The 22,771-nt window shown below is 39.2% G+C and overlaps 3 protein-coding genes across 3 annotated transcripts; 2 read left to right on the top strand and 1 right to left on the bottom strand.

The window, feature by feature from the left end:
- The first annotated feature begins 105 nt into the window (after positions 1 to 105).
- On the top strand, positions 106 to 7,464 carry LOC106082075 (pickpocket protein 28). The gene is made up of 9 exons (XM_059365742.1): positions 106 to 119; positions 3,968 to 4,318; positions 5,853 to 6,000; positions 6,056 to 6,069; positions 6,120 to 6,177; positions 6,367 to 6,560; positions 6,635 to 6,964; positions 7,029 to 7,138; positions 7,196 to 7,464. The coding sequence occupies exons 1-9, from the start codon at positions 106 to 108 to the stop codon at positions 7,462 to 7,464; spliced, it is 1,488 nt and encodes a 495-aa protein (XP_059221725.1).
- Positions 7,465 to 11,169: 3,705 nt separating this feature from the next.
- LOC106082056 (transcription initiation factor TFIID subunit 11) lies at positions 11,170 to 14,608 on the bottom strand. Its single transcript, XM_013244364.2, has 3 exons — positions 14,239 to 14,608; positions 13,987 to 14,171; positions 11,170 to 11,357 (listed from the first exon to the last, which is right to left on the bottom strand). Exons 1-3 carry the CDS (start codon positions 14,541 to 14,543, stop codon positions 11,221 to 11,223), a joined length of 627 nt encoding a protein of 208 aa, XP_013099818.1. The 5' UTR covers positions 14,544 to 14,608; the 3' UTR covers positions 11,170 to 11,220.
- A 329-nt stretch (positions 14,609 to 14,937) lies between these two features.
- On the top strand, positions 14,938 to 18,856 carry LOC106082078 (uncharacterized). Its single transcript, XM_013244395.2, has 3 exons — positions 14,938 to 15,239; positions 15,471 to 16,322; positions 18,019 to 18,856. The coding sequence occupies exons 1-3, from the start codon at positions 15,086 to 15,088 to the stop codon at positions 18,444 to 18,446; spliced, it is 1,434 nt and encodes a 477-aa protein (XP_013099849.2). The 5' UTR covers positions 14,938 to 15,085; the 3' UTR covers positions 18,447 to 18,856.
- Positions 18,857 to 22,771: the final 3,915 nt, after the last annotated feature.

The following is a 22,771-nucleotide window of genomic DNA, read 5'->3' as shown; positions in this document are numbered from 1 at the left end:
GCTACAATGCGTTTAATTAGCTTGATTTTGCGGTTTAATGATAAGGTGCTGCTACCTATGAATGGGGGTTTTCGCAGCATATTTCCTTAAGCAAAAGATATGAAAATGCTTGCGGGAAGGCAAGTGGCTGAAATGTTAGACAAGAATTGTAGACAGCAGGTGATGGCTGATAAGCCTACCATCATGGACTCAATATCGCAAGGAACGAATGAACTTGAAACGGAAGAGAAGGGAAGAGAAACAAAAAAACTTACTGGGATTTTTTTCATTTCTTTATTTATTTATTTTTTTTTTTGTTAATTTTATTCTTAAAAAAATTTTCGATTTTTTTTTTTTTTGGTTTTTTGCGCTATTTTTTATTTTGGCCGTTTCATTTTGTCGTTGAATTTTTTTTCTCCAGCTGAAACGAATATGGTTTGTTTTTGTTTCTTTTAGAGTAGAAAACAAAATAAAAACCATTTTTTAAACAGTTTTCGACAAAATGTGGTTGCTATTAATGTATTGGGCGGGCTATGGAGATCGCGATTTCGAAGCTAACCTACCCTGATATAATCCAATGTTCGCTATACATTTAAGTGCTTTCGGCTTCCCTTTGACATGGTACAAATTTTAAAATATTGGGTTGCCCAAAAAGTAATTGCGGATTGTTTAAAAGAAAGTAAATGAATTTTTAATAAAAATTGAAAATGTGAAGATGTGAATTAACAATGTGAAAAAATTTCTCAATGCCGACTATATGAAAAATCCGCAATTACTTTTTGGGCAACCCAATAATTAATATATAATTAATTTTAAAATATTGGGTTGCCCAAAAAGTAATTGCGGATTTTTCATATAGTCGGCATTGAGAAATTTTTTCACATTTTTTCACAAAAGAAAGTAAATGAATTTTTAATAAAAATTGAAAATGTGAAAATGTGAATTAATAATGTGAAAAAATTTCTCAATGCCGACTATATGAAAAATCCGCAATTACTTTTTGGGCAACCCAATAATTAATATATATTTGCCTTTAACTCCCAAATACCTTTCGTTAAAATCCCATATAGTCTCGTTCGATTTACATTTCTTTAGAAATTAGTTAAAAAATTTTTTCTATGTAAAAATTAACCGATTGGGGGTACACACAGAGGAAAATGTATACCAAACGTGCTCATTTCAGTACCATACGGTATCGATAGTAAAACAAGGCCCTATGGTACAAAAACAATACCGGATGGTATGGATGAAACATAAATGACTAGTACCGTTTGGTATTAGCCTTATTACCTAACTGGTATCGGTTTTAATACCAATATGTTATTGGTTTTAGCACCAGACCGTTATTGGCTTTAGTACCAAACCGTTATTAATCAATCCACCAAAAAAACCATTGAAAATAATTTTAATCTAATTTTATTTCGATTATGTATGTTAATAATTACAAAAAGTAATGTTACACCGTGACCAACCTCAATTCTTTGTATTCAGCTATTGATTCCATATCCATAGATTTCCAGAAGTGGCTTTGATATGAAGACACAAACACAGCATAGGTTTCCACATAAGAGACTATCAGGTTTTTGATGTATAATATCCTTAGAATTTGTCCTATTTCCATTTTCACCGCTTTCGAGTATTTGAGCAGGTTTCTACCCACTCAAATTGTATTAAAACGCACTCAAATTGTATTAAAACTCGCTCAAATTGTATTAAAACAACAATAACAAGTAAAAACGTTCTGAGTTCGGCCGGGCCGAATCTTATATACCTTCCACCATTGTTCGCATTTGTCGACTTCTTTCCCGGTATCTCTTTTTAGACAAACAAAGGTTAAAAGAAAAGAATTGCTATGCTAATCGAATTGAGTGTTGGAGACCACAGTAGAAGTCTATGTGTAAAATTTCAGCGAAATCGAATAAGAATTGGGCCTATTAGGAGCTCAAAAAGTAAAATAGGGAGATCGGTTTATAGGGGAGCTGTATCAGGCTGAAGACCGATTCAGACCATATTTGACACGTATATATTACGACGTCTCGTTGTACAAAATTTTTAGCAAAATCAGATAATAATAACGCCCTCTTGAGGCTCAAGAAGTCAAGATCCAAGGTCAGTTTATATGGCAGCTATATCAAAACATGGACCGATTTGATCCACATTTGGCACAGTTGTTGGAAGTCATAACAAAACACCTCATGCAAAATTTCAGCCAAATCGGATAAGAATTGCGTCCTCTGGTGGCTCAAGAAGTCAAGATCCCGGATAGGTTTATATGACAGCTATGTCAGGTTATGGACCGATTTGAATCATATTTGTTGGAAATCATAACAAACCACGTCGTGCAAAATTTCATTCCAATCGGATAAGAATTGCGCACTCTAGAGGCTCAAAAAGTCAAGACCCAAGATCGGTTCATATGACAGCTATATCAGGTTGTGGACCGATTTAAACCATGCTTGGCACATTTATTGGAAGTCACAACAAAACACCTCATGCAAAATTTCAGCCAAATCGGATAAGAATTGCGCCCTCTAGTGCCTCAAGAAGTCAAGACCCCAGATCGGTTTATATGACAACTATGTCAGGTTATGGACCGATTTGAACCATAATTGGCACAGTTGTTAGAAACAAAAACAAAACATCTTATGCAAAATTTCAGCCAAATCGAATAAGAATTGCGCCCTCTAGTGACTCAAGAAGTCAAGATCCCGGATCGATTTATGTGGCAGCTATATCAAAATATGGACCGATATGTCCCATTTACAATCCCAACCGGCCTACACTGATATGAAGTATTTGTTCAAAATGTCAAGCGGATAGCTTTACTCCTTCGAAAGTTAGCGTGCTTTCAGCAGACGGACGAATGGACAGACGGACGGACATGGCTAGATCGACTTAAAATATCATGACGATCAAGAATATATATATTGTACTTTATGGGGTCTTAGACGAATATTTCGAGGAGTTGCAAACAGAATGACGAAATTAGTATACCCCCATCATATGGTGGAGGGTATAAAAATGTGAAGGCGTCAATTCCTAATAGCCTCCTTTGTCTGGTATTGAATTGATACCAAATGGTATTAAAAATCTTTTCCAATGACCCTAGAGAACTCAATTTTCATCCAATTTGGCTGAAATTTAGCATTAGGACTTCCGTTCTGTCTTTCAATGGGTCTTTAAACTGATATATCCGCCATAAAAACCGATCCCCGGATTTGACTTTTTGACCATCTAGTAGCCTCAATTTTCCTCTAATTTGACACAAAGGTTTCTGCTATTAATTCCAACTAGAGATGTGCGCATAAGTGATTCTCCACCCAAAAAATGTTACTCACGAATTTTTTATGTCGACTCACGTTCACGCACGTTCACGAGACGAAAGTTTTGCTCACGCACGAGACACTCTTGAGAAAATCATCACTCACGAGAAAATCTCGACTCATGGCTCGACAACTCACTTGTACAATTCCATTTCCAACATCCATGCCAAGTATGATTCGAATCTGTGTATATACTGAAAGGTCCCCCTTATAAACCGATGCCCGGATTTGATTCATTGAACTCATAGTAGCCGCAATTTTATCTTATTTGGCTGAAATTTGGCCCAAATACTTCTGCTATGACTTCCAACATTCATGATATGATTCGAATCGATGAACTAAAAGAGACCCCATATAAACAGATACCCGGATTTGACTTAGTGTGCTCCTAGAGGACCCAACTTTCACCTCGTCCAGCGCCCGTGACTAGTATGATCCGAATCGGTCTACATACTTATATAGGGCGCTTAAATACCGCTTATCCGATATGACTGCTTAATCCATAGCAAATTCAAATACGAACAGAGCTAATAAAGGCAAATATTTAGCCGAATCCATGGTGGTGGATATCCAACATTCTGCCCGGTCAAATTTAGCACGTTTTTACTTGCTATAGAAAACTTTCGTTTAATTTGTGTGTTTTTTGTTATTCCCTTTGTTTTTAGATTCCGCAGACAACAACGCTATAGACCATTTTATTTGGCCAGATCAGAAGAGGAAATGTTTCACTATTTATTCGCCTTAGATGATTTCTACCTCTTCCCCTTTAATGAGGGTAAAACCAATCAGACAGTATTGGAAAAATTGGATATGATTTTAAAATCTACCTACAACACAAGTCAATATCCAATGCGAGATATTCTAAAAGATCTTGGACCTGATTGTAATCAGTTAATAATAAAGGGTATTGTATATGGAATTCCTGTCAATATATCGGAATATTTTCGTAAACGCTTGACATCATCGGGTGTATGCTGCATGTTCAACTATAAGAGAGAGAGTTATGCCAATGATATGTAAGTGGAAAACTAATGTTTTGGGTTTTTATACCCTCCACCACAGGATGGGGGTATACTAATTTCGTCATTCTGTTTGTAATTCCTCCAAATATTCGTCTAAGACCCCATAAAGTATGGGGTTGCCCAAAAAGTAATTGCGGATTTTTCATATAGTCGGCGTTGACAAATTTTTTCACAGCTTGTGACTCTGTAATTGCTGCTGTTACTTTTAGCTTGCTTTAGAAAAAATGTGTAAAAAAAGTATATTTGATTAAAGTTCATTCTAAGTTTTATTAAAAATGCATTTACTTTCTTTTAAAAAATCCGCAATTACTTTTTGGGCAACCCAATATATTCTTGATCGTCATGATATTTTAAGTCGATCTAGCCATGTCCGTCCGCCTATCTGTCGAAAGCACGCTAAAGCTATCCGCATGAAATTTTGCACAAATACTCCTTAACATGGACCATATCGGTCCATGTTTTGATATTGCTGCATTATAAACCGATCCGGGATCTTGACTTCTTGAGCCACTAGAGGACGCAATTCCTTTCAGATTTGACTGATATTTGCCAAGAGATTTTTTGTTATAGTTTCTAACGACTGTACCAATTATGGTTCCAATCGGTCCATAACCTCAAATAGCCGTCATATAAACCGATCTGGGTTTTTAACATTTTGAGTCTCTAGAGGGCGTAATTCCTATCCGATTTGGCTGAAATTTTGTATGAGGTGTTTTATTATGACTTCCAACAACTGTGCTGAGTATGATTGAAATCGGTCCATAACCAGATATAGCTGTAATATAAACCTATGTGGGGTCTTGACTTCTTGAGCGTCTATAGGGCGCAATTCCTATCCGATTTGGCTGAAATTTAGCATGGGGTGTTTTATTATGGCCTCCACAAACTGTGCCAAATATGGCTCAAATCGGTCTAAAACCTGATATAGCTGCCACATTAAACGTTCTGGGATCTTGACTTCTTGAGCCTCTAGAAGGCGTAATTATTATCAAATTTGGCTGAAATTTTGAACAACGACTTTTCCCGTAACCTTCAACATACGTATGAAATATGGTCCGAATCGGTCTATAGCCTGATACAGCTCCCACATAAACCGATCTCCCTACTTTACTTCTTGAGCCTCTAGAAGGCTTAATTCCTATCCCATTTAGCTGAAATTTGGCATGACGTATTTTGTTATGACTTCCAACAACTGTACTAAGTATGTTTCAAATCGATCCATAACCTAATATAGCTGTCATATAAACGGATCTGGGATCTTGACTTCTTGAGCCTCTAGAGGGCGTAATTATTATCCGATTTGGCTGAAATTTTGTACAACGGTTTCTCCCACGACCTTCAACATACGTGTCAAATATGGTCTGAATCGGTCTGTAGCCAGAAACAGCATCGGTCTATAGCCTGAAACAGCACAACAGAGATACCGGGAAAAGAACTCAACAAATTTGATCCATGGTGGAGGGTATATAAAATTCGGCCCGGCCGAACTTAACACCCTTTTACTTGTTTTTAATTTTTTGTTTTTCAGATCTATACGTGAAGATGATAATAATTTTGCACGAGAACATGATCCTGTTCAATTTCAAGCCAATTCTATATTAAATTCCATACAATTTGTTTTACAAGCCGATCCTAAAGATGCCACAACGAGAGATTTTGATATAGATGCTTTTGTGGTAGGTCATAAATGACATTTGAATTCAATGAACAGCATTGCTTTAGCTTTAACAGATCTCTGTTAAAATGTTAACAGTGTTACAGCATAAACAGAGTTCTTCTAACAACACATTGAAAGGATTAAAGCCGATCCTAAAGATGCCACAATAAGAGATTTTGATATAGATGCTTTTGTGGTAGGTCATCAACGACATTTGAATTCAATGAAGAGCATTGCTGTAACTTTAACAGATCTCTGTTAAAATGTTAACAGTGTTACATCATTAACAGAGTTCTTCTAACAACACGGCGAAAGGATTACAATTCAGGCGGTTTCTTTATGTTTCTATTGAAGTTATCTGTTTTTGTTTTTAATTTATTTTTAGATCACTGTCTTTCCTCAGAACGATTATGCCAGCATACAATCCAGTCATATAGGAGAAATTTTGGTAAATTACTACTCCATTGTGGAAATACCCATTCAACCTGAATTTTATGATTCAACCGATAATGTGCGACAATTTGATCCCCAAGTACGAAATTGTTATTTTCCGGATGAAGGCCAAAAGCTATTGAACAGGTAAAACAAAAATCCACCAATTCCCTGATTTGGTTAACAAAATCTTACTTTGGTGTCCGACGTTCTAAACACAGAACTTATTATTCCATTGATGAGTGCCTGCTCCATTGTCGATCTGAATCAATGCTTAAGCATTGTGGTTGTATTGCCCCTCCCATGGCATCTACACATAATCTTACGATTTGCAATCTCATCGATGTGAAATGTCTACGCGAATGGAATGCCATGTGGTATGATTGGAACTATTTCGATTATGTTCAAAAGGCATCTGATGAGGATTATTCAGAGACAGGTCATAAATGTCCCCAATGTTTGCCCACATGTGATGGTGTGAAATTTCGCATCTACCTCAATGAAATGACCATGAGAAGAACCAATGGAGAGGCTTACAGTCATGGACTGCTGTAAGTGCTTTTGATAGCTAGCCTCCAAGATTTGGATTTCCATTTTTTGTTTTCTCTCAAATAGCAAAGGCATAGATGACAAAAAGCCCTTGGCCATTATAAAATTATTTTTCAAACAACGTTTTGCCCATGCCACAGAAATGGATATTGTAGGAGATTGGGTGGTGCAATTGAGTGGGTCGTCAATTATGCCCAGATTCCCTATTCTAACTGTTTTGCCTTTTATTTCAGATCGTTTTGGTGGAATTATGGGCTTGATGTATGGTTTCAGCATTATCAGCTTAATTGAGATTTTTTACTTTGCCTCTGGAAAATGTTTCACTTTATATTGGAAACAATGGAGACCCAAGATTAAAAACAGGCTTTCGGCTATGTCTGCTGCTAAAAAAGAGACTCCCAAATACCATGAGGATCCTCCACCAGCCTATGGCTTATATTGGAATGAATTACAACCAAAACGTCGCTCATATATAAAGCTTTTCTATGAAAAAAATTATTAATAAATAAATAAAAAAATTACGAAATTATAAAGAGCAACAACACAAACTGCAATGACGCACAAATAGTTCACCACGGCTTAAATAAAACAAAAATTGTGTAAAATTTTGAATTTTTTACACAACAGAACACAAGAGGGCAAGTTAACAAATGTCTCGCATAAGAATTGGAGACGATGATATCTGCCGCTGATTTTATCAATTAATTTACAGATTAGGATCCATCCTCTTCCAACCCAACCTAACCAGATAAGTTCTGGCTCAGATATGTTCCTATTGACCTCGGATTGTTGGCAAAGTATTATTGAAGCCACATTTTTGCATGTGGAGGTAGCTGTCTTCGTTAAGCTCCTATAGGTGAGTAAGCACGATCCGTTCCTTAGGACCAAACCCCGCGGAAACGTTGTTGCCACATTTGCTGTAAATGCACAGATTGATTCACTCAAAGAATATTCACCCAGCAGATCTAACAGCAGGAATCTGGCCGCTTCAATCGGGGCGTTCCATAGTGATTATGCAGTCAGATTAGTAGATTTTTCCGGGCCTGTAAACAGGTGATTGGAATTGGTTGTCAGGTTTTGGGGACGATATCATCTAACTAACCACCGTAGCGCAGAGGTTAGCATGTTCGCCTATGACGCTGAACGCCTGGGTTCGAATCCTGGCGAGATCATCAGAAAAATTTTTCAGCGGTTTCCCCTCCTAATGCTGGCAACATTTGTGAGGTACTACACCATGTGAAACTTCTCTCCAAAGAGGTGTCGTACTGCGGACGCTCGGACTCGGCTATAAAAAGGAGGCCCCTTATCATTGAGCTTAAACTTGAATCGGACTGCACTCATTGATATGTGAGAAGTTTACCCCTGTTTCTTAATGGAATGAATGTTCATCAGCAAATTTTGCAAAAAAATTTTGCATTTTGCATCACCTAACCTTCAGCGGGAACGTTATGACCAATGGTTATGTAAGTCGCTTGTCATATCGAGCGTCATACACTCTCAGTAATTAAGTAGGGGCCATTGCCGCCCGGTATTTGCAGCTACCCCGTGTGAAACATTCCACAACCGCACCTGTGGACGCACCAGGAAGCTTTTAGCAGAGCTTCTCGTGATAACGATGAACACCACACAGATTGGAATTAAAAGTTTCAACCGGGATGGCAAAGTGTGAGATGTGTGCTCTGCTTCTAATCAGCGACAACGCGCCATCTGTTTATCTTTCCAGCCAATTTTTACTCAAATTACTTTTGACGCATACCAGCAAAATTTCATGGTTTCCAGATTTGAACATTTAACGAATTAAGTATGAAAGCCATAGACTTTTACAACTACAATACATGGCAACCGGATTGACCCTATGAAGTCCTTCATTGGTTAGGACTGCCGCCTCAGTACACGACACACGGATTGACTTGTATGGATGAAAAAACGAAAAATCGTATAGCAAAATCGTAAACTACATACAATTCTAAGAAGTTTCTTCCAAGAAACCATGTATCAAAAATAAAATCCTAATCCGCGCCTTCGACTTCAACAATTTTTTTCCTGTTCTTTCGATATTCTTGTAATCAAGGTGCAGGTCGCATTTGTTGTCAGATTATCGTAAACTTTTCGGACCAAATTTAAACCCCCTTTACACTGCTCTTTAAATACAGATTTAATTCCTCGATCATCTGTTATTAAATGATGAAGGTTGAGTTATATTAAAAAGTATAATAGGTTTATTAATTTTAAGAATTTTTGGGGGGAGCATATTAAGATGATTAATTTTCCCAAGTCCTATAGTAATCATTTTACCTAAAACTTTAAAGTTATTAACATTATTTGTTTGTATTATTGGAGGAATAGTAGGATATTTAATTTCTAATGTGTCATTATTTTTTATAAATAAGGCATTAAATAATTATAAGTCTTCTTATTTTTCCCTTTATAAAATCAGCTGACGCGAGCCTTAATCCGGACTTAATGAGCAGTGTAAACGGGGTTTTATGGCTACTAGAACCTTAAAAGGTCATATCGGATGGAAGATATATATGGGAACTATATCGAAGTCTACACCGATTTTGTTCAAAATCAAAAGCGTTCGTCCTTGGACCCAAATAAGTGACTTGTGCAAAATTGTACGATAATCGAACAACAAATGTGACCTGTACCTTGATCACAAGAATATCAAGTATCGAAATAACAGAAAAAATATGGTGAAGTCGAGAGGCGCGGATTAGGTTTTTATTTTAGATGAATGGTTTCTTCGCAAAAACTTCTTAGAATTGTATGTAGTTTACGTTATTGGTGTAAGATTTTTTAACAAAAAAAATCGACCCGGCCTAATGTACAAACAAACTTCCAATTCAACGAGCTGGATGATCCCCAAACATGTAGGGAAAGGCAGATGGTTAGATCTATTGTATGATATCTTAATATTAACACACAACCTAATTAAATAGAACTGGGCTGCTGCATGTCCTGAAGTGCTGTTAACGCAAGCGTCAGCTCAGCCCCCAAAAAGAATGGGCTATTTTATATCACATACCTGCAAACGTGTCTTCCTGCAAATAGACAAAAGTAAGTATCACAAGTTTTAAGAAAAATAAAGTATATAAAACGCCTTACCTTTTAAAACAATGTTAAGCACCTTAAATATTCAATTATTCACTTAATAGTGTGCAATTTGTTTACTTTAACTTTCACTTAAAAATAAAGCGATCCTCACAACAGGAAAAATAAACACAATATGAAGAACCGTTATAAAGCTAGAGAGATGCCAGATTAGCATGTGCTTACCTTAGGCCATGTATATGGGCAGACACCTAATATAATGGGATGTTAGCACATTAAGACACATCGATGAAGAACAAAATGTTTAATACTAAAATATTTTTTATCAAAATTAAATTTAGCAGAAGTTTGGAAAATAAATTTTAGCTAAATTCTACATGTATTGTAATAATATTCAATTGTGATATGTAAATAAAACTATGCTGATGTTGGCTTTCTTAAAATTCTTCTATGGAAATAAAATTTTAACAAATAGGTTATTATTTTATTATCTATTTTTTGTACAATTTTGCTAAATTTTGATTTTTATAAAAAAAATAAAATTTTGTTCAAAATTTTTTTTTATGAAATTTACAAAAAATTTACTAAAAAAATATATTTTGAAAATTTTTTGTTTTAAAAAAACTACATTTATTTTTTAATTGCCTTATTCACAAAAGGCTTAAAAAAGGTATACTTGACATTCTATAGAGGAAATATGTCAAATAAACCTATTTCAAATCTGCTTTAAAGGGTCGATTATAGATGGCAACTCAACTATAGTTGCGTTGCCAGAAGATAAAATCATGAAATAAAAACATATTAAGTTGAAAATTTTTAAGTTTCATTCGATATCAGTGTCTTGAACGTTCAACTATTAAATAAATTGTAAAAGAGTATGCAATTCTATGCAAAAATGAACATTTCTATAACAAATTTGCCCGTTGGCAACTCAACCTAAGTTGGGTTGCAATCCATAATCGACCTATAGATTTTGTGAATAAGGTCGTTACGACCGTTACGTTGTGTTTTTTCTACTCAAAAAAGAGTTGAAGTAATTTTTTAATACCTAATTTTTGTAAAATGTTGAAGAAATTTTAAATTTTTATAAAAAAATAAAATTTTGGTAACAAAAAATTTTTTTTTTTTAAATTTGTTCGGAAAGTATAAGTCATAGGTTTAAAAATATACATTTATTTATTAAAGCTATTACAATTCATTTAAACTAATTTAATCTAAAATAGGGTTTTTGAAATTTGCCAATGGGCATGCGATTACGTTGTCGGAGGCGTCTCACAGCTTCACGCAAATATTTGGGTTGTAAGGCTCCAGTGTCGCCCATTTCCTCCATAACATCTAGGGCTAAAATGAAAAGAGTTTAAGATTCAAAATGGAGGAATTTTAGATATTTTTTTACGATATATTAATAAAGGAAGAAGTTAAGCGAGATCTTCGACACGTCGGTGAAGAAGCCTGAAGATGGTTTGGAGAGTTCGAAAGTGAAAATATTTTAAAGGAATCCCTGGGTTTTAACAGGTTGTCAAACTTCCATCAAGATCAACATTTGCTACTTTTGAGGCGAAAAAAATGGAAATGGATTAGCACATGGGCTGGACTTATAGTTTGGGTGGCTCACGACTGACTGATCAGAAGAGCTGATGTGCTCTTCGTTTACCTACACGACACGAAGAACAACCACCACAATTTACAGTTAATGAAGTAACAAATGTCATCCGCAGCACCATTTCGTCCTGGGAGTGGAGTACATGATTACTGTCCCTGAAATGTCTCTAGGTAAGAAGGGAGTGTGTAAAAGCATGTCGTGAGTGAGTAAAAGCATGGATTTCGCACCACGACTGCCCTGCAACGATCAGACACAATTTGGAAGTATATGACCGACCGTCGCGGGGACATGATGGTCTTTGGTTATTTACAGGCGTCAATAAGCCGCATTTTCAAATCGAACATCATAGGCACTTAGTATTTAAACAATAGGTGGTCCCGCCAGGCCTCTGCGAGACTCTGCACTCGATACCGCTGATTGTCCACGACTGCAGTTGCAGCTGCTCCGTGCGGAGCATTCCACTATCCGCAAACTGTAGGCGCTTATTGCGCAGCTTAAATACAAACATATTATTATTCGCTTCATGGAAAAATATTTTTTTTCAATCGTGAGTCATGTTTTTCTCATGAGTTTTAATTTTCTCGTGGGATAATTTTTTGTCTCGTGAGCATGCATAAACGTGAGTTGACATAAAAGTCGTGCGCAAGCGTGCGCGAATACAATTATTTTCTTGTTAGCGTGCGTGAAAAATCTCACGACATCTCTAGTCCTCAATTTAATGGTGCAGCACGTTGGGTACTGACTAGAGGTGTAGTCGTGTCACGCGTGAGTCACGTGAGTGAGATTCAAATCTTATCACGTGATCGTGCGCGATTGAGTCATGACTTACGGGAAAATTATGAACTACAAGTTGTTAAAAATCAAAATAAAACACTTCATGCAAAATTTCGGCCAAATCGAATAAGAATTGTGCTCTTTAGAAGCTCAAGAAGTCAAGACCCAAGATCGGTTTATATGGCAGCTATTTCAGGTTATCTACCGATTTCAACCATACTTAGCACAGTTGTTGAAAGTTATAACGAAACACGTCACACGCCCTCTAGAGGCTCAAGATGTCTAATCGGGAGACCGTGTTATATGGCGGCTATATAAGGTTATGGACTGATTTAGACTATACGTGGCATAGTTGTTGGGACTCATACCAGAAAACTTCATGCAAAATTTCACCCAAATCGGATAAGAATTGCTCCCTCTAGAAGGTCGGTGTATATGACAGCTATATCAGGTTATGAACCGATTTAGACCATACTTGGCACAGTTGTCGGAAGTGATACCAAAACACGAAATCGGATAGGAATTGCGCCGACCGGTTTATATGACAGCTATATCAAAACATGGACCGATTTGGCCCATTAACAATCCCAACTGACCTACAATAATAAGAATTTCAAGCGCATAGATTTTTAATCCTTCGAAAGTAAGCGTACTTTCGACAGATGGTCGGACAAATGTCATGACGATCGAGAATATATATACTTTATGGGGTCTTAGATGCATATTTCGTTACAAACGGAATGACGAAATTGGTATACCCCTATCCTATGGTGGAGGGTATAAAAATGATGCTGCCAATGGAAGCCATAATGGTTTTAAGGGTTGCTAATATAATTTGTGTATGTCATTTTCTCACTATAAGACAAGTACTACTTTTTCACTTATATTGCCCCAACTTATCGCCGATGTTTGCAAAAAAATATTATTCGCTTCATGGAAAAATATAGTTTCAATCGTGATTCGCAAGTTTTTCATGAATGTGAGTAACATTTTTGTCTCGTGAGCGCACGTGAACCTGAGTTTTTTGTCTCGTGAGCGTGAGTAAAAAATCACTCACGTGCACATCTCTAGTGCTGACAAAGAACCTTTGTTGACTTGTTATAAAACAATTGACCATTCCGTAATGAACTATGCAGCACCAGTGTGGACTCACCAGCTGTGTGACAGCTGTGTGTGGAATAGGAGCCAAATCAGGCAGAAAGTTGCTCTACGAACTGCAGCAAAACATGTCTTCGGTAATCATTACTAACACCTCCGTCAGAAGGCATAAACCCTTCTTGTCTGTCTAAGCAGCATCATCAAATCGCCATCTTGTGGATAATAACCACCGCCCGATGAAATTTATGATCTACAGCAAGAGGTTCAGCGCTACTATAGGTAATCACTAGATCAACATGCATTTCAAGCTGGTGGTTAAGGTAGCGGAAGAGATGAATAAGTATCAAGTGAATGCCGTCCTTGGAGACTATTCGTCGTCCATTGGATCCGAACAAGGTTAAGTGCGATGGCAAACAGATCATTTCTTGATCAACTACGTCTTAAGGGCTGATGTTTTAACCAGCTAAATGTGTCCCGCTGGTAATATGAGCTTACCTTCTTCCACTATTTCACCCACAAAGACTTTTGCTATACCAGACATTGCTATGACTACATTCTGTGATACTGAACAGCCGGTAATTGTTTGCATTAGACGCTTGACGGCTGCCTTGGGAAATGCCGATCTTCTATACATTTCATAACGATCTAATTGTTCTTCGGTAAAATTGGAAACTAACACCCTAGAAGAAAGAACAAGTACAATAAAATTACTTAAGGGCTTTGTACATTCGAATGCGTCAAACTTACTGCATTTTTTCACGTTCCTCCTCCTCTATTTCCTTTTTACTCTTTTGTTTCTTATTTTGTGGCTGCTCATCTGCATCATCTCTATGATCTGAGTTCTCCGATTTAATTCTATGCAGTTCATCTCTATCATCTCTAGATTCCTCCCTATTGTCCTCGGACTTGGGGCCGCCCTGTTCATCGGACGAAGAATTTTGGCTACTCTCACTGGTCTTGTGATTGTCTTGATGGTGGGAATCGAAAAACTTCAAATCATCTGAATCGTCCAAACTATTGGATTTGGTGGGTGGAAAGAATATATCGTCCATTTGGAAAGAATGTTTTTGGTCTATTTGCAATATTTATTTGTTTATTTGGCTTTATGTGGCTTGTAAGCTGTGTTCAATAATATTTATGACAGCAACAGAGTTGTATTTTAACAAGCGTCATTTAAAGATCAACCTAAATTAAAGCGGCCAAGCACAACATAGAGAATTTTATAAGGCGTTCAGACAACATGAGCAAAACAAAGCAATGTAGGCATAACTTTATTAATAAAATAGTATTTATTTAACTAATTTCGTTTAAAACTTTGAATGTCTAATAAATAAATTGAAATAATAATAACTAATTTTCAAGTTATTTCCATTCCATTTTTCCATTTGTCAGACGCCGCGCCGCTTAACGCTTCGATTTTGCTTTGTTACTCATGAAACTCGTGTTTCGTGTTTCATTCTTTCTTTTTCGCGGATGAACGACTTTTTTAGGTTGTTCTGATTTAGAGCTTATTAAAATTGAACAAGAATATAGAATCTACGTTTCTACATTTCTTTTTGTATAGTCTTACTCATTATTTTAAAAGCTCGAAAACATGTCAGCCGTTGTGGAAGAAACAAAAGTTGATGGTAATGTCCAGGCCACCAAACAAGAGCAAGTGCAGGAAACAAATGGTGATACTAACACTGCACAGGAGGAGCCTAAAAAACAGAAAAAGCCCAAACCCAATAACAAGAAACTGAGACAAGGTAAGTAAACCAAATGTGTTCTTATTCGGCTCCCTGGCGGTGAGGGGGAAGTCAAGAATCTACAACCAACCAAGAATCTATAGCCAACCTTATTTTGTCAATGTTACTTTATTTTCACACTTCCAAGCAGGGGGTCTAATGGCGACTCCTTGGTTACCTGTTTTCTGGTTATCAACATGTCGGTAACCCATATATATTTTAATTTTTGTATTCTCTGTATTTTTGTTGCAGAAGCCGCTGCCAAAAAAACTGCCGATGGTGGTGGCGAAGAGGGCGACAATGCCGGAGGTCAGGAGAAAAATAATGAGATAAACGGTGGTGAAGCCGCCGATGGCGAAAAGAAATCTTCCAACAAAAAGAAGAATAAAAATAAAAACAAAGGCGCCGGCAGTCAAAAGAAGGGTGGACAAACAGAACCCCCTTCCGTGGCCATTGCCGAACTCTTCCCGGATGGCAATTTTCCTGAAGGTGAAATTATGAAACATCCCCAGTGTCCCGATGATAGCAAAGCCATTGATCGTTTTACCAACGAAGAAAAACGTGCCTTGGATCGCATGCACAATGACATCTATCAGGAATTGCGGCATGCCGCTGAGGCACATCGACAAACGCGTCAATACATGCAACGCTACATTAAACCCGGCATGACCATGATTCAGATTTGTGAGGAACTTGAGAATACTGCACGTCGTTTGATTGGTGAAAATGGTCTGGAAGCTGGTTTGGCCTTTCCCACCGGCTGCTCATTGAATCACTGTGCTGCTCATTATACGCCCAATGCTGGCGATACTACCGTACTACAGTATGATGATGTGTGTAAAATTGATTTTGGCACACACATCAAGGGTCGCATTATTGATTGCGCTTTCACATTGACATTTAATGATAAATACGATAAGCTATTGCAAGCTGTTAAGGATGCCACCAATACCGGCATCAAGGAGGCTGGCATTGATGTGCGTCTATGCGATATTGGAGCTGCCATTCAAGAAGTTATGGAATCATACGAAGTGGAATTGGATGGCAAGACATATCAAGTGAAGGCGATAAGAAATTTGAATGGCCATTCGATTAGTCCATATCGTAAGTATATACGATAGATAAGAATAATGAATCGAAAGAGAAGTTGAAGTAGTAGTGACAATTAATTCAAATTTGTGGATGCGCTTGTTGGTAGGGGTGTAAGTTTTCATCCAGTAAGAGTAAGACGTATAGAGATATAAATTAAATCTTTATGTTATTTGCTCTGATATGAAGGTCGGAGCGTCAACCGAGTCCTTCCCGCGTATTTTGCTTAAGTAGAAGCCCTCTGAGACATGTCTTGAATATTTTTTTTTTTCTTAGAGATAGTGAGAGCTGAAGAATTACATGAGAAAAAACTCTAAGTTAGCAGTTTTAGTAGGCAAGCAGAGTTCGAACACCAGCTCGGTGTTGGTTCATGCGCTATCAGGTCTCGGCGTTGAATAAGGTCGTAAAGTAGGACACTTGCCAAACACTTGATGAAAGTCGCCTATGTGATATACGATGACTATTCGCGCAGTCATCGTGGTCTAAGGACTATAGGTTTCTTGGGCGCCAAGGCCTTGTACCGCAGTATCCATAGCGCTATGAGTAAACAACTTTTTTTGTTTCTGGTTTTAGTTCAGTTAGGTTTAGTTGCAGAGCAGAGTCCCCATCGGCGACAGTCCTTGCCGATGGGGACTCCATCAGATCAATCAGGTGCGTAAAACCGACTGCCATGGGATTGAAGTCACTTGCCAGCAGCGCTGACAAAGAAACTTTGTTGATCACGTACAAAGCAATTGAACGGTCTATGGTATGTCATACAGCGCTAGTGTGGTCTCGTCAATTGTGTGACACGCGGTGGAGTAATATTCAGATCTGTCAGAATTCCCATGTCCAAAAGCCTCAAGGTGGATTTTCACGACCTATAGCGTGAGGTTCAGTGCTACAAGAATGAACCTCTAGATCAAGCGGCATGGGTCTGAACAACATTCATGCATCGCAACATCCCATTGCGTCTGAAGAAATTGACCTCCCCCGGCAAACCAGAGTAGTTCTGCAGCCGCCTCAATTCCTACAGAGCAAGGATTGTTGCCAACGTGCAGGATGTATGTCCCGGTTCTGACCAGGGACCACAGGACACACGTCATCTGTTTAACTGTCCAGCCAGACTCGCTCGACTCAGACCAAGATCTCTCTGAACGCACCCCATCTTAGTCGAAGAGTTCCTGGATATGGATATTCAACAGAGTATTCAATATTTAAGCAGACGAAAGATAGAACACAACACCCTGATATAGCAACAACAACCCGGCATGGTATAACTATGATCATCTACAAGCTGTAACACTGAGTTTCAATCTGTGTTTTTTCCTTCGTTATCAAGAGAAGTTTAGCTGGGAGCCGCTGGCGTTGTCCACAGGTAGCGGATATTGGAATGCTTCATTCGGAGAAGCTGCAACTGCAGACGCGGTATCGAGTGGAATCTCAGTGAGAGGCCGAATAGCACCGGCTCTTGTTCATATACTGAGTGTCTTTGATGCTCGATAGTACAAAGCAAGTTATTGGCGCCTTTAAATAACCTATGGCCAATGGCGAGCTTGACGAGAATCGCCACCTGCACATACAAATGTTGCTACAACAACATGACTACTTACTCACTTTACTCGTATATCTTAGGCCTCTTCATCCATCACTTCTAACATTCAGACATATTACCTTATTTTCCATCTACTAAGGTTTTTTTTTTATTTCTTTCCTTTCTCTCCTTTTCCAGGTATTCATGCTGGCAAAACTGTGCCCATTGTCAAAGGTGGTGAGTCAACGCGCATGGAAGAGAACGAATTCTATGCCATTGAGACTTTCGGCTCAACTGGCCGTGGTCTGGTTCATGACGACATGGATTGTTCGCATTATATGAAGAATTTCGATGCTCCATTTGTGCCACTGCGTTTAGCATCATCCAAACAGCTATTGGGTACCATCAATAAGCACTTTGGTACACTGGCTTTCTGTAAACGTTGGTTGGATCGGGCCGGTGCCACCAAATATCATATGGCTTTGAAGGATTTGTGTGACAAAGGTGTGGTTGAAGCTTATCCACCACTGTGCGATATTAAGGGATGTTATACAGCTCAGTATGAACACACCATCATGTTAAGACCCACATGCAAAGAGGTTGTCTCACGTGGTGATGATTACTAGAATTGAAAGGAGAAGGAACAAAGAATGGAAGGAAATAGAATTATGTGCAGTTTTTTTTGTTGTAAATGTGCCACACGCAATAGGTGGAGAAGCGAAGATTCACTCGATTTATGAAGGTTAACTGCTTGAAATTTGAAAGCAGTATCTGTTTTTGGAATCCATATATATATATGCATTATACAACATACACTATGATTATGAATAACGTTTATTTTTTATTTGTTTTTCTTTTTTTTTTCTACCAAATAGACGACAGATACCATCCAAACTGGTTTCTGTTGTTAATTTTTAAATTTATTGTTGTTATCAAATAACAGAAATTTTCGGTTTACAAACAATTTCATAAAAAAGTCATCTAAATTTTTTTCTCTATACTAAATAATAAAGGAAATGTATTTCATATGCGAAAAGGGACTTTTTAGAATTTCTTTTGTTGCTCCATAGGTGAGCAGGCTTACTCTGGTCTAAAGAACCGATCGCCGAGGGAAAGAGATGATGTTGTTGTTCTAGCACTGTGTTGTTCACTGAGGCCGCCAATCCGTTACGTATAACCGGCTGCCATGAGATTGCCATGGAAAGTGATGGCCGTTGGGTATTTAAAAGCCTCAATTAGTTGAATTGTAACTCGCCGAGTGTTATAGATACTCAGTATTTAAGCAAGAGCCAGTGCCGGTAGGCCCCTCTCCACTCGATATCGCTGATAGTCTGCGACAGCATTTGCGGCTAATCGGTATAATGAGCATTGCACTATCTGCAACCTGTAGACGCATCCGGTAGCTCTCTTAGCTGAGCTTCACGTGTTGAGAAAAACCACGAACAAATCGGAGCTCAAAGTTCCAACCCCTGTGCCGGACCCCGTTTATCTCCCCCTCCTCATCACATACTCTAGAGAAGTCAACCAGTCTGAATTCATGTTACCGCAGCCCCAGTATAAGAGACATCTTATTTCGCAGCCTCAGCACCATCCCACTCCTTATTCGTATGGTCTTCGGTTTTCCATTTCTGGGCAGCCCACCTCTTGATGGCTCGGGATCCAGCAGTCTGACTGCCTTCCTTTTGGTTCGAAGAAACTTCTTACGTTCGAAGAAACTTCATAGTCTCGACCTCATATGGCACTACGCTAGCGCCTTCAGTGCCACTTTACTGTCCACTGATGTATACATTGAGCGTCCCATCAGGTAGCCGTTTCCATACCGAAATCGTCTACATTGCCTTTAGGTCAGCTACAACCGTTCAGAAGCCTATTTGTAAATTTGCAAATTTTGTGCATGAATATTCCACTAATCACATATCAATGTGTGCAGTCTGATCGAAGTTTAAGCTCAATGATAAGGGGCCTCCTTTTTATAGCAGAGTCCGAACGGAGTGCCGCAGTGCGACACCTCTTTAGAGAGAAGTTTTACATGGCATAGTACCTCACAAATGTTGCCAGCATTAGGAGGGGAAACCCACCGCCGAAAATTTTTTGCTGATGGTCTCGCCAGATTTCGAGCCCAGGCGTTCAAACTAACCTCTGCGCTACGGTGGCCTTCAGAAGCTTATATGCTCCCTAAATCCAAGGAACTTAATACTGACCCGGTGCCACTGTTAATTTAGACCCATACGTATGTCCAGTAGGTCTCGTACCCACAGTCAAGAGAACCCCTTTCGACAATATTCAACCCGTCAACAAGGAAGGTCTTCACATGTAAATAATCCGTCGAACCGCATATAGCTCCGCACAACGGCATCCCCTAGCGGAGCAAAAGAATGCCCAAAATTTGAGGAGCGCCAGCTTTCTGACTACATTAGTTTAAATGGGATATTCCTTGTTACGCAAAACCAACAGCTAAGTGCAAAGAAAGGTCTAAGCATGGCATTCAACGCCACTTTTAAGTCACTCCCCCTTGCTCCAGAAATAAGCACTCTGAACACTCTCAATCATGCTGCGGAAGGCACACATGCCACACCAGAAATACGAAATGAGAATTGGCCAAACCACCGCCGTAAAAATCCAATGTACTTGACCGGCGCAAGCCCCAAGAGGGGTAGAGCGCATTCAGTCTTCTTTTGTAGCTTTCATTGACGTACTGTATCCAGTTTAATCTCTGGTCAAGAATCACTCTCAGACAATTGTGGTAGCTTTAGCCATCCAGTTAAAGTTTTCTGAATCCAACAAGCTTTCGCCTCCCAGTGAGTTTCATGCCACGTCCATAGGCCCTCGCCTATCTATACAGCTTACTCACCGTTACATGAACGAGGTCCTTAGTAGAAAAGAGGAATTAGCCATCCACAATGATTCGGCATGGGCAGCAACATTTACCCTCTTCTTCTTGAAAAATCTGGGATAGTGCAGGCTGTCGACCCTCGTATAAACTGGGACCACATGTCATCTGTACATTCTATCCTACTCAAATTATAACTAGCTCCCTCTACAAATGCAAATTTGCCCATGAACATTCCATTAAGGAACTGGGATAAACTTCCCACACATCACTGATTGCTGTCCGATGAAAAATTTGAATGATAAGGTGCATCCTTTTTATAACTGAGTCCGAACGGCGTGCCACAGTACGACACCTCTTTGGGTGGGGAGAAGTTTTAACATTGCATAGTACCTCACAGATGTCGCCAGCATTCGGAGGGGATAACCACCGTTAAAAACTTTTTCTGAAGTTGTCGCCAGGATTCGAACCCAGACGTTCGGTGTCATAGGCGAACATGCTAACCTCTGCGCTACGGTGGCCTCCAAGTTCTCTACTCCCTGTGAAAAGCGACAGGTCATCCTTTCTGAGTTTTGTGACAAGCCCGTTGGCCCTCGCCTATCCAGATAGCTTCCTCACCGTTACTTCAACGAGGCTAAGACAGCTTCCTTTACGTTCCTTTAACGAGACCCAGAAAGCTTCCTCACCGTTCCTTCAATGAGGTCCTAAGTAGTAGCAATGACATTCGGACGTGATATCCTAATGAGTGACCCGAAAGCACACCCCAATTCACGGCACAATCCTATGGCAGCCGGTTGTACATACCGAATTGACCCGATGAAGTCCTTCATCGGCAAGGATTGCCGCCTCAGTGTACAACACACTGATACACCAACAACAACACGGTACTGCTCGGGAAAACTCGCGACCAGGGTGTTGGAAGAGGGCAATGAGATTCTGCGCGGCATGCACACAAGTGTTGCTACTAAAGTTAGGTTATGTTAGCTTAAAGGACACAGGCTTTACAACAGGGACCAGCCAACCCATGCATCGGGAATAATTAGGCTGTAGAAGGATAAATTAGAGGCCATCGTAGCGCAGAGGTTAGCATGTCTGCCTATTACGCCAAACGCCTGGGTTCAAATCCCGGCGTGAACATCAGAAACATTTTTAGCGGTGGTTATCCTCTCCTAATGCTGGCGACATTTGTGAGGTACTGTACCATTTGGTATGGTAGCCATGTAAAAACTTCTTCATAAATAGGTTGTTGTTGAAGCAATATATTCATGTGGAGGTGGCGATCCTCGCCAAGCTCCTGCAGGTGAGCAAGCTCGTTCCGGTCCAAGGGCCATTGGTTATTTAAAGTCGTCAATAACCCGTATTCTCATATCGAGGTTTATAGGCACCCAGTATTTATGAAAGAGCTGATGCCACCCGGCATCTCACAGAGACTGTCCGCTCGATACCGCTGATTGTCCGTGACTGCCGTTGCAGCTACTCCGAATGGAGCATTCCACTATCCGCAACCTGTGGACGCGCCCGGTAGCTCGCGTGACGGCATTGAACACCACACAGATCGGACATCAATGCTCCAGTCTGTATGGTGCAAACAGTTATCCCGTGCTAGTCCACAAAGAGGTTGTCGCACTGCGGCACGCCGTTCGGACAACGCTATAAAAAAGGAGGCCCCTTATCCGTGGCTTCGTCCAGTTACATTTCCAATGTTTAATATGTATGGTGATGGCGTTAGCTGCATAGTACCAAGAGTCTTTACGACTGGCTTCAATAGAATTATCCGCTTATATGGCTGTTTTTGATTTGCAAATTTCCCTGGCTGGAGAACAAGGGCCAGCAGGCAGGCAGAGTTGAACAAAATAAATCTTTCTATTGAGATTTCTCCTTCCTTACTTAGCCTAAGAGGTTTGGCTTTATTTATGACTTCAGCATGATTTTCGGCTTAAAATAGCTTTGGTCTGGCTTCGAGAGGTAGTTTATTGACATTTGTTAGGATACTTTTTCGTCTTATCACTGGGTGCCCAAAAAAACTGACAAATGGATTGCAGTTCTCAAGTTTGATTCCATTGTCTGCTGCCCATTGATTTGCCATCACTATTTGATTTGTTTTCCCCGGCAAGAGATTTG

The sequence above is a fragment of the Stomoxys calcitrans genome, chromosome 3, assembly GCF_963082655.1.
Source record: "Stomoxys calcitrans chromosome 3, idStoCalc2.1, whole genome shotgun sequence".
Taxonomy (NCBI): domain Eukaryota; kingdom Metazoa; phylum Arthropoda; class Insecta; order Diptera; family Muscidae; genus Stomoxys; species Stomoxys calcitrans.
Note: the sequence above shows the minus strand (reverse complement) of the source record. Positions and strands in the feature narration are given on the sequence as shown.

What these genes read in the sequence shown, in the direction of transcription:
- LOC106082078 (XM_013244395.2), top strand. Translation starts at nt 15,086, where the DNA reads ATGTCAGCCGTTGTGGAAGAAACAAAAGTTGATGGTAATGTCCAGGCC. An exon ending in TAACAAGAAACTGAGACAAG is followed by an intron (nt 15,240 to 15,470) that starts GTAAGTAAACCA and finishes TTTTTGTTGCAG; the next exon opens with AAGCCGCTGCCAAAAAAACT. An exon ending in CCATTCGATTAGTCCATATC is followed by an intron (nt 16,323 to 18,018) that starts GTAAGTATATAC and finishes CTCCTTTTCCAG; the next exon opens with GTATTCATGCTGGCAAAACT.
- LOC106082075 (XM_059365742.1), top strand. An exon ending in GCTTACAGTCATGGACTGCT is followed by an intron (nt 6,965 to 7,028) that starts GTAAGTGCTTTT and finishes TCTCTCAAATAG; the next exon opens with CAAAGGCATAGATGACAAAA. An exon ending in AGATTGGGTGGTGCAATTGA is followed by an intron (nt 7,139 to 7,195) that starts GTGGGTCGTCAA and finishes CTTTTATTTCAG; the next exon opens with ATCGTTTTGGTGGAATTATG.
- LOC106082056 (XM_013244364.2), bottom strand. Translation starts at nt 14,543, where the DNA reads ATGGACGATATATTCTTTCCACCCACCAAATCCAATAGTTTGGACGAT. An exon ending in GAGGAACGTGAAAAAATGCA is followed by an intron (nt 14,172 to 14,238) that starts GTAAGTTTGACG and finishes TCTTTCTTCTAG; the next exon opens with GGTGTTAGTTTCCAATTTTA. An exon ending in GGGTGAAATAGTGGAAGAAG is followed by an intron (nt 11,358 to 13,986) that starts GTAAGCTCATAT and finishes TTTTCATTTTAG; the next exon opens with CCCTAGATGTTATGGAGGAA.